Source organism: Oenanthe melanoleuca, chromosome 5 (assembly GCF_029582105.1).
Source record: "Oenanthe melanoleuca isolate GR-GAL-2019-014 chromosome 5, OMel1.0, whole genome shotgun sequence".
NCBI classification, from domain to species: Eukaryota; Metazoa; Chordata; class Aves; order Passeriformes; family Muscicapidae; genus Oenanthe; species Oenanthe melanoleuca.
In genome coordinates, this window is record NC_079339.1 from 13630847 (window position 1) to 13642482 (window position 11636).

The window sequence follows — 11636 nt, forward strand, 5'->3', positions numbered from 1 at the left end:
CCCTCACCCTGATGACATTGATTTCTACAGCTAGCAGCATTCCATAAAGAACAACCAAGAGTCCTGTGAGGCAAAATCGAAGCTGAGAAAATCCAACCCCATTATCACAGAACTTCACAAATTTGATGGTTTTAGTTATGAAAGCTAAAGTCCAGTAGAACAGCAATGCTGTAGAGAGAAAGAAACCCAAACAAATTAACCAGCTCCACAGCTGCAAAAATATACAAGAGCATTATAAAATATAATTAAGGAAGAATGCAACAAAATATATAAAACCAGACAGTGGCCTTTCTTATGTCAAACAGAAGCCTAATTTAATTTCACAAACATTAAAATATTAAGTCAATGTTAGTCCTAAATGCTTTTTCTATTAGATTTAGTGATATTTCAAAAGTTTCACAAAGTGAAATCTGCTGAAGGAAATTCCATCAGCTGTAAACTTGTGCCCACATGATCAGCTCAAGCAAGGGTGTTGCTCCAAAAGGGAAGGTGCCTGTGAATAATGTTCTTCAGATTTGAATAATGCTACAGGACTGCTATGAATGGAAATGAGTGGCTTGAAAAAAAAAAATTCCCTTTGAATCTTTGGGATGTGTCAGGAACATATATTAAAATCCTGCTGCTGCACTACTGTTCAACACAAATTCTATATATGTGATTCACAATGCAGATGAAACAGTCACATCAAGGAAGGATATTCAGGCATTCATGGAATACAACTTTCACTTTCTGGTGTTCTATGAAACCTCTTGTCTCAAGGTGCTCGTGCTACCATCAGCTACAGATAAATAATCCTGGAATAAGCTCTGGTGATTTGGAAGCACTCTCCACACCATTCATCACACCATAAGCCAGCTCCTGTTCCCTATTCTAAAGGAAATGCCTCTCAGCTTTATATTCTTTCCAATGAATCTTTCATTGCTGCTGTATCTGCCATGGTGCAACAGATGGAATGAGCTCCAACTGCCAAGAAAAGCTTGGATGTGCTTTCCAAGTGTCTTGCCAGAACACCAGAGAAAGGCTTCAACCAAGGCATTAGCAACTGTAAGTCTAGCTTAAATATGGATAATCATCAGGAAGTTGGATAAATTTCAAAGAATTGGTGGTGTTCCAGCTACCCTGAGGCACCAGAAAGCTCTCTGGAGATGTACTCTGGGGCTACCCTTTCCAAGCAAAGCTAAATACAATGCAGAGAATCCATGTGAGATTTGGGACTGCCAGTCCTGCTTCTACAGAAATCAAGCTAAAACCTCTCCTTTAAATGAGGACAGGGAACGGAACAATACAGGAACATTGTGCATTAGGACACTTGCCAAGGGAGTCTCTCTTCCTCTAAAATTAAGAGGCCAGTTCATAAGAGGAAAACAGAGAGTGGCCATGCATTTGCACATTGCACCTCAGTGGCCAATGCAGTTGCAGAGAGGGTTTAAAAGATATACTTATCAAATTTTTCTCATAAAACTTTAGCTTCTTACCATCTTCCCAGCTTAGATTCTTCACACACTATTTCAGACTGCTTCCTTTCTTTGAGGGACTATTCCTCCCTATTCACAGCACTTCTGACTATAAAGTCTCACATCACCCAAGAATTACATTCCATGCTGTTCCACTCTTAACCACCTTTATCTGTTAAACTTTGCTTAGTAAACATTGCACACTGAAAATATCCACCAGTGGAGGACTTCCAAAAAATGACCAAGCCAACAGGTCTTTATGTATGTCTTGGAATTATAAATAAGAACTAGCAGAGCCATTCTTCTATTAAGGGTTTAAATAACAGTCTGTATGACCTTTTATTATTATTGTTAAAACATTAATTTATCTTTCATCTAAGAGGTATTATAAAGTGCCAAACACAAATGATCAGGTGGTAAGTGGCCACTTGTTGTCACACTTCCTTAGAAACATTTGAATTTACTTTGCTTGTCACTTTTGAATACAAGTGTATCTAAATCTGATCTGAAGAATGCTCACAGGTCACTCAAGGCTCCTTAGAAAATACAGTTGTGGCTTTATTCTTTATAAATGATTTTTTTATTATCTGGCTGGTGAGTACATTTTGGCTGAGAGATTTTAGAAACTATTTCTGAGAACTTCCACTGGTCTGAACTGCAAAGATCAGACCACAGAGGCACACTTACATTTAGTGGATTGCTTTAGACCTATTCTAGGTGCCTAAATGACCTCACTTTTTCTTAGGCCATGAGGTAAGATACCTCAACCCACAACACCAGGGTGTAGATTCTCACCTGAGCCACACCTCTGAAAAATAAGGCAATGTGCAACTCAAACTCTTCTACACCTTTACTGAATTAAGCCCAATCTAAAAAGCTACACATTTAACTGGACAGGATTTATTATTTAACTTGTGCCTATTTGGAGAGAAATTTTTTGTACTAAGCAATAAGTAATATTTTTATCCAGGAAGTTCTATTTTAGAGAATAATCTAATTTGAAGGGGAATAACTATAATGCAAAGGGACAAAAATTTTGAATCAGAAAAATACATCTCTATCTAGTAGTAGGAAGGCAGTCATAGAATTAAGATTAGTTTTAAAAAAAAGGACAATATTTTAAAATAAAAAAATTCGTGTACTTCCACATTACCACCCATTTCAGATTAAAACCTCAAAGTCCTGTTGTTATTTCATAGTTTTCTCCTACTAATAATTTTTTAGGTTTATTTATCTTTTAAACAAATAAACTAACTTTAAAAATAGTGGAATCAGATGCTACCATTCAGTTGTGTATTTTAAACATTGAGCAAGCAGCAGATTTTCCAATCCAGTATGAAAACTATTCTAAAATGAGTCCTGCTTAACTGCACAAATGTTATGCAACCATGTGGTGCAAAGAGCTAATCAAAATTAGCATTATTGTGAGAGTGCCCTGGCAAACAGCACTTCATGGGAACAGCTACATTTGTTGAAATATAATTACAGACCAAAATCACACAGAGAAAAACACATTCAGACCAGATCAAGGTGTTCCAAATAGTTGGGTCACTCAACTACATTGAGGAACTCAATCATTAGCTTCAGTGAATAAATATTCCAAACCTTGTCAACTTCTTTTGATAAGAAATACTAAGAATGACTGCTTCAAAATAGCAAAGTGCCTGGGCTAAAGCTAAAAGACAGGAACAGAATCAGTAGAGGAACTTTGAGTCCTCCTTTTGGATACCCACGGAGACACACTAACCCCCACATCTGTCATGGTATCTGCCTCTTACTTGTTTATGAAGAGCTACAAATGGATTTAGTTCCTTTAAGGCACAGAGTGGATCTTTAAAAAAGAACACATCTCAAAATTTCATGGGATTGGAAAATTTCACCCTGTTCAGAATTAACAAACAGACCTTTAAGGGTTCACTGCACTGCATCAGTGAGAGTCCCCCTGCTGGGTTTAATAGATTTTAGATAAGGCTCTGTTAACTTTGCTTTAAACAGCTACCAACTCTTTGCAGCTGTGAGCATCCACCCTGCAGCTGAGATGATGCCCTGCAGTTTGCTGGAAAAAACTGATGCTCAGAAGCAGCAAGATGTCACATCAGCTGTTCTCCTTCGCTCAGCATGCAACATTAGATCTCTTCTACACAAACCCTGTTTCCCATACACCTAGCAAAAAGTTTATCACCAACTCAGCTTTCCCTCCTGGTTCTCCTGCTCCTCATCAAATGAGGCTCTAAAGCAAAGCTGCTTCATGGCCACACTGCACTCTAGTGGGTTGACAGCTGAGTAAAGGTATAATTTAACTATCTGTACTGGGCTCATTTGCATAAAGTGCTCATTGCTTTGTCCCAGATATCAATGCAGAGAAGTTACAATTAAGATCGAAAAATGACAATCCTCACAGTTTGTGCAGTTAAGAACAAAGGAGAGAGACTTCCAGAAATGTCTGTCTTAGGACAAATAAAAGAAAAATGAAAGAAAAAAATAAATCAAAAACAAATATCATCAGCTTGTGAAGATTTTGGACTAAAATTCAAATCAGACAAACTAAGTGGGAAAGACTGTGATGGACTAATTTTCTTTTTTGTTTAAGAGCTATTAAGATCAGATTTTCCTAGGGAGTCTTCCTTGGAAATTCTTGCAGAATTAAAATTCACCCATAATACTTAAGTAACTGTTGGTATTGGCTGGCACAACTTTTTAGTATTCAAGTATTGTCCAGAGTTTATCCAGCATCAGCACTCTAAACACTGATAAACATTATCATAATAAAGAAATCTCTGCTGAGCAGGAATTATGCAAAAATGGGTAATCAACTACCAGCTGTAACTTTGTGCTACCCTTCTCAAAGATTTAACAGCAGGAATGTGGTAGTGACACTAAATTATTTAATGCTACATTACACATCTGAAATAACAACAAAAAGCCCAAACAACAAAACAATCAAAAAACCAAAACCACAAAAAAAATCACTGCTTGCTTTATAGGCAGCTGTAATAGGCTAGCAATGCTTCCTGAGGCACAATGCCTTCCTGTGAAAATGCATTAAAAAGAGTGTAGACTTATTTAAAAAGCAACTAAATGACCTATCCTTGTTCATAAAGGATAAAAAAAGATCCTACTTAGAAAGGTACAAGAAGAAAAGCAGTCCCAAATGAGAAGACAAAGGTTGCCAAGCCTAGATAGAAATCTAAGTCTTTGGAGATTAATTTCTTTTTTCAGGAGTTACAGATTCCTTCTGCAGAACAGAATTCTCACTTACCCCAACATGTAGTTCAAAATAATCTTCCATATTTAAAAGCTTTCTCAAATCTAGCTATTTCTGATTTTTTCCCCACCTGACAAAAACTAGAACAAACCTTTAATACACAGAGCTACAATGGCACAAGAAACTTTAGCAGGATCTATTGATACAGAAATCCAGCTCAAACAAAATTTAATGAGTCAGGACCACCAAAGAGATAACAGGATGTGATTAAGCATGAAGACATCCCCAGCTTGCAGTCTACTTAAACAGATGAGAACACATGAACAACTGCATGACTGTCAGCAGCAATGGATTTTCTATAGATACAGTTTATTCACAATCTTGCAAAATACAGAGTAGGTAGTTCTCATTCATAGCATTTTCCATTCAAAAGGCCTTAAAGCAGTTTTCAAAGGGAATTTTTGGAACATGAAGCAAGAGCAAGCAGGCAGAATAATATATTCATGACTGAAAATCAGGGATGTCATTCCTTAACTCCTTGCATATTTCAACAGACCATGCACACAAAATTCCTCATTCTTACATTACACTTCTACACAGCAGGCTGACAAGAAGGAGGTTTGGATTTAGAGTTAATTTCCCATGCTACTTTTCCCCCAAAAGCAGTTTTTCCTAGAAAAGTCTTTGGCCCACTGAATCCCCAAAAACACAACACAGACTATTATTAGAAGTTAAAAGCATTAAAAATAAGGAAATGTTTGAGCATACATACAGAGGTAGCTTTGGTCCTACAAGACCTGTTACTGAGGAAGCAGACACACAGCACCACAGACACACTTCCAGGTGCAGAGACTTTGAGACATACCTATCAACAGTTTGGGGAAATTGGATGTTTCAATATTGTGGTAATAGACAACTGATGTGATGGCTGCCAGGAATGCCATTCCAGCTGGCATGTACAGGTGTAAGTGGCGAGATTCAGAAACCCTTTAAAGAAAAAAAAATAAAAAATCTGTTAAAGTCAAACCTCTCCACTACTTAAATTTAATTAATGAACTGTACCCAGCTCTGATGTAAGATTTTCTAGAATGAGTTATGGATGCAAACCTCTCCAAGTTTTAATTGAATTTATGCTCCTAAATCACACGGTTGGATGTCAAATTCCTCCCCTGTGCTGAAAACGAAAGGTGTGTATTCCTTTACCCTACTGAAACCAATTGGAATATTGTTTAAATTAGGACAGGCAGCTCATCTCCAAAATGAGAAAAGTTAATTTAAGCTAAACTAGTTTGGGAGCTGTCCATCAACATATGCAGATAAGACCAACTGACAGCACAGTTCAAGATTTTCTACAGAAGCATTTTGTGGAAGTGTTTAATTTTTTTCAGTTTGGGAGAAGGAACAGCACCACAACACAGGAATTACTTACAGTGAGGTCTGTCTTCAGTGACTGCAAGCCAACAAAAAAAACCCCTATAACAGAAACACACACCCTTTTGGTTTTGTCCTATAAAGCAAAACTGTGCTGATGCTTTACTTCAGGTAGCAGCAGGAGGGGTCCTGCCAAATACACTCCTTTGGGAATACTGCAGTTGTTGGGCAATGTTGGTGGTTTGTGCAGCATTCAAAGAAATATGTTCTCCCCCACTTTCCTCCTACTTATTTTCTCTTCCTTCCCTCTCATCTTTTCTTTCTCTTACAAAGAGCTTTTAGTGCCCTATGCTATCAAGGGCTACAATTTCCTCTGCCTCCCAGCCAGCTTCACCAGAAGAGGCACCAAGAAGACATCAGAACATAAACCTGTAGGCAAATTCACACCTTGCCCTCTGAATGGATTTCTTCTTGCTGCATCAAATGCTACTTTTGTGGATTTTGGAGAGACAAGAAGAGCTGTGCTGGGAGGGAGATGAAAGATCATCACAGGACATCACATTTCTGAGAGCAGAACATTCCAAATGCCTAACAGAACCACAGGAGCTCAGGACAACCATTTCCTGCATCTCTGCTCTAGAAAGGAGAGCCTTCCCTCACTGAAGATTGTGGTGAACTCTGTAGAGCTGGCTGGAGCCATGCTCACAGCCTGTCATGAACACTGAATCCCTCTTGCTGACAAGAGCTGGATGTCAATACAGCAAAATGAGAAAGGATTCTCTGAAATTCCTAGTAAAGCCAGAAGGTTTTGTACATCAGGGCTAAATTCTCAGCAAGGACAAAAAAAAACCCAACAAGAACAGATTTCTTCAGACAGCCTAAGCTTCAGAAGGTAACACTGCAGCAGTGGGAGGCTTTTTAAAATCTATTTATTTCACAGTTGCTGGAATTCCCCTATATAACTGTACCTCCAATAGGCTGCTTCTATTGCTGAGATGCCAAAGCCTTTAGCACACAGTTGCTGTGAAAAGGACTCACCAGCATGATCCATTTTGGTTCTTAGAAAGCTGATGAGTCTCAAAACTCTCTTCTATTCACTGGAGCCCTCGCCAGCCTGCTGAATGCTTGGGAAGCACGACTGTGGGTTGGCACTCCCCCAGCAGAGCTCCCAGCTTTGATTCTCATCAGGTGACACCCATTACTTAACAGCAGTGTTCTGACTCAAGTCATATAGCAAATAAACATAATGAGAAGCATTGCTAATGAGAAAAATAAAGGAGAAAACTCAAAGCAGGAGGTTTTGCTCCGAGCATCCCACACCCTGATAATTCTGAATATGCAAGAGAAAAATTCGTTTAAAAAAAAAACTGGCACTGAGAAAAATCCTATTCATATATACTGAAGAGAAGTTAAAATAATAATGATGATATCATTTTCTACACCAGAAGTCTGCAGTGCATTTCACATTGGTTGGTGGATACTTCTCATATAGATGGCTAATTGGAGAGTTTTTGTTCTATTTAATGAGGAGCTTCCATTTCATAATCCTTGAGGTCAAATTTATAATCATTATGAAAAATCACGCCTCTCTTCATAGGAAGAGATCATATTCATTGTTATATAATTAGCTTTTTTTCATAATAAATCACTCTCCTGTATCACTTGTTTCACTTGCAATAATTCCTTTCCACACATTTCTGTTTAGTGACATCCTAAGCTGAATAACAGATGATGGCTCATGCTCACATAATATGACCTGCTCTGCTCCAGGTAACTACAAGAGATATAGTGCACAATCATCAGATGAAACTCTGAGAGGTGTGACATAAGGCCCAGCACATTAATTCTTTTTATTTAGATGAAAAGAACTCAGTTTGGGGGTGAGTTGTGTGACCTCCCATGCATGTGGGAGTTCCTCCCAAGTAAGGACTGTGGGACTGGGTCCTTGGACATAAAACATATCACAAAAATGTCACCATCTGCTTGAATCATTAGGATTTATCTATGATTACTCTTTGGAAAGATAGTGTCATTAAGCTGAACTAAAAATGATGGAGGTCAGTTGTGTGTGTGTACATCACTTGGCAAGGTCTGTGGAATTTCTGGTACAAGGTTGGTAGGTTAATCACTAAGAAAATAGATTATATGTTCATAATACAAGGAATATGGTTTAGATGAGAATTTGGACAGGGAGGAAATAGCTACCCTGAAACCTTTAAATGGCTCAGTGCTACCAGGAGAAGGCAGATATACACTTACCCATCAGACACTATGCCCTCAGCAATTTCACAAACCAGCACAAACAGGAGGATAAAAGTCAGTATCCAGCGTAAATTGTGGCCAGGAAAATGAAGCCACGTACTATGATGTATATGTACTTTGGAACTCTGACTTCCCCATCCTAAAAAAAAAAAAAAAAAAAAAAAAAAGAGAATTATAGAGAGCTTTCTAAACAAGAGTGACACACAAAGTTCCTGCTTAAAAAAAACCCCACACCATATATGTAACAACCTTACATACTAACATTGACACAACTGTGTTATTAAACTCATGTGTATTTGAATATTATTAGAACTGTGCTCTCATTATCTCACTTCATATGGAATAAAACCAATAATTCAGACAGGACACAGCCTTAAATTCCTTCTAGCAACTTACTATCAAGCAATTACATGTACTAAGCATCTTGCAAATCTACTCACAGCTTAAATGAACAACATGTTAACATTCTGACAAATACACACAAACACTATAATAAACGCACTACTTCCTTTCCCTTTGATTCTTCCAAAAAGTAAAGAAAAAGGATGAGGTGTGAAGCTTTATCTCACTAAAAAATAGCAATAGGGAGAGATTACAGATAAACGCAGAGAACCCTAGGCAGCTCTACAGCTGACCCCGTTTTCACAGTCGTGCTGGCTGCTCTTTCCCCCCCGGACCTTCTCCCACGCCCAGGAGCGGGTGCCAGCCCAGCCCAGCCCAGCCCGAGCCGTGGCTCCCCGCTCCAGGCTTTGCAGGAGGGGACCCGGAGCAGTGACAGCCCCGTGTGCTGAACCACCGGGCCACCTACCGGCCCCGCCGGGCTTGTGACATCAAATCACGGCCGCCCCGGGTACCGCAGCACCTGTAGTGAGTGGCTGTGACCCCGCAGCAATTGCTGGGACTGATATTTCATAACGCAACACTTACTTGCCAGCTCTCCTGGGCTTTCACAGCACCTTTATTTCTGCTCCCTGTCAAAACCGGCAGGGCAAACCCTGCGGTCTCCTCCAGCGTGACCCGCTCCTGCCCTGCCTGCCGAGGGGTTTCACCTGCCCCGACAGACGGACACGGACAGCCGCCTCCCGGGCGGACAGCGGGCGGTGCGGGGGCAGCGCAGGGCGAGGCGGCCGCCGGAGCATCCCGCATCCCGCATCCCGCATCCCGCATCCCGCAGCGCATCCCGACAGCAGCGCAGCCTCCCCGCACGCACGGGGGCAGGGCAGGGCAGGCCGGGGACACGGCAAGGGGACAGCGGGCGGGCGAGGGGACCGCGGCACGGCGGGGATGGGAAACCACGGAGAGATAAAGCCGGGAGGGGGGACACAGCAAAGCAACACTGCGGGGAGAGAGGCACACGGAAAAGGGGGCACACAGCAGACGCACAGGCGGACAGAGGAAGGAGAGCCGCAGGCACCCACCGATGAAGAGGATGGGGAAGGTGATGAAGAGCAAGAAGACGTGCGGCACCACGTTGAGCGCATCCACGAAGCAGCCGTTGTTGAGCACGCCGTGGTCCACGTTGTAGGCGGTGGAGTTGCCCTCGTCGCCGCAGAACGCCAGGGCCATGGCGGGACCCTGCGCGCAGCCCGGCGCCGCCTCCGCCTCCGCGCACATCAGGCGGGGCCGGCGCGGCCGCGGCTCTGCCCGCACCTGCCGGCAGCGGCCCCGAACCGGCCCCGGCCCCGCTCCGCCCGCCCGGCACCGCCCCGAACCGCCCCCGAACCGCCCGGCACCGCCCCCGAGCAGCCCCCGAACACCCCTTCCCTTCCCTTCCCTTCCCTTCCCTTCCCTTCCCTTCCCTTCCCTTCCCTTCCCTTCCCTTCCCTTCCCTTCCCTTCCCGCACCCTTCCCGCACCCTTCCCGCACCCTTCCCGCACCCTTCCCGCACCCTTCCCGCACCCTTGCCGCCCGCACCCTTCCCTTCCCGCACCCTTCCCGCACCCTTCCCGCACCCTTCCCTTCCCGCACCCTTCCCTTCCCGCACCCTTCCCGCACCCTTCCCTTCCCGCACCCTTCCCTTCCCGCACCCTTCCCTTCCCTTCCCTTCCCTTCCCTTCCCTTCCCTTCCCGCACCCTTCCCTTCCCGCACCCTTCCCTTCCCTTCCCGCACCCTTCCCGCACCCTTCCCGCACCCTTCCCTCACCCTTCCCGCACCCTTCCTACCCCAGAGCACCAGACCCGTGTTCCAGGGCTCTCGGGGCTCGGTGTTGAGTGCTTCATGCATCGTTAATATGACAGAACATTAAATATCCAACGCTAAATTAGAGATGACAGAGGAATTACAGATTAAGGGAATCGTGTTCTTTCAACCTTGTCAGCTTTTGCGATTTTCCTCCACAATGATAAAGACCTTATTAGATTAAGCCATGTATTCAGGCATACCCTCTTCCCAAAGGAGACTTCAACGTTATATCCTGAACAGATGTTGTGTATGTGCCTTACCTTTTTTTACCTCTAAAATGAGTTAAACCCTATAGCTTTCCCCCTCCACCAAGACTGCCTCAGTCTCTGAGGATCAGATCATTAATGTGAGAGGGCTCCAAATCACTCCCTAAGCATTTTTATGTACACCAAAATAATCTATAAATCAAACTTTCCAAAACTCTTTTTTTCTTCACTAGAATTTAGGCTCACCTGAGCCAAAGCCAAACAAAAACTGATCAAATACCTCTCTGCTGGAGGATAACACTGGAAAGTAAAATGTGCATCAGAAATCTGCACCTGGCACACACTTTCCAGCAGAGGCTGAATCGATGTCCTAAATTCAAACATCTCTGGTATGTAACAATGAAATACTCAACAAAAAGATTCATGACCAAATAATTTCCCTTGGAGCACCTTCCATTCCTAATGGTGCTTTTCCATTGCTTTGCTGAGTTTCTAACACAACTTGCTGCATCCTACAAAGAGAAATGCAAACAAATAATGCCCATATATCCAGGCTTTACTTTTCAAAATGCAAAAGCTGGCTAGTTGGCTAAATGCCTCTAAGGGAAATTAACCCAAAAATGAAAAATTTCCTTCTTCCTTCAACATAACAGAGTACATTCAATTTCTAGGACAGACAGCTTCGCTAATAGACCTGAAAATTACTTTTGTCATGCTGCTGTTATTGATCTTGCTGTTGGACAGGAGCAAAGAAAAAGCAATTCTCTGCATAGAATGTTATTTCCTATATATGGTCTTTTGGAGCTACAGCAGTGTGGTTAAGAATAAAAATTAAAAGACAAACCCCAAGCCAAATCCTGTGTATATGTATTCTCAAATGTGAAAGTTACACCCACACTGGAAAGACTATAATTATTTTTAATTTTGGACAGAATCCAGCATTCATTTGAGCTTCT

The 11636-nt window shown here is 42.2% G+C and overlaps 1 protein-coding gene across 1 annotated transcript in view; it reads right to left on the reverse strand.

The window, feature by feature from the left end:
- The window catches only part of ABCC8 (ATP binding cassette subfamily C member 8), a 73214-nt gene extending 63284 nt beyond the window's left edge, over window positions 1–9930 (reverse strand). Inside the window, 4 exon segments of the mRNA XM_056493554.1 lie at window positions 2–168; window positions 5525–5646; window positions 8290–8431; window positions 9711–9930. Of these exon segments, the coding sequence (XP_056349529.1) occupies window positions 2–168; window positions 5525–5646; window positions 8290–8431; window positions 9711–9906 (627 nt within the window). The 5' untranslated portion in view covers window positions 9907–9930.
- Window positions 9931–11636: the final 1706 nt, after the last annotated feature.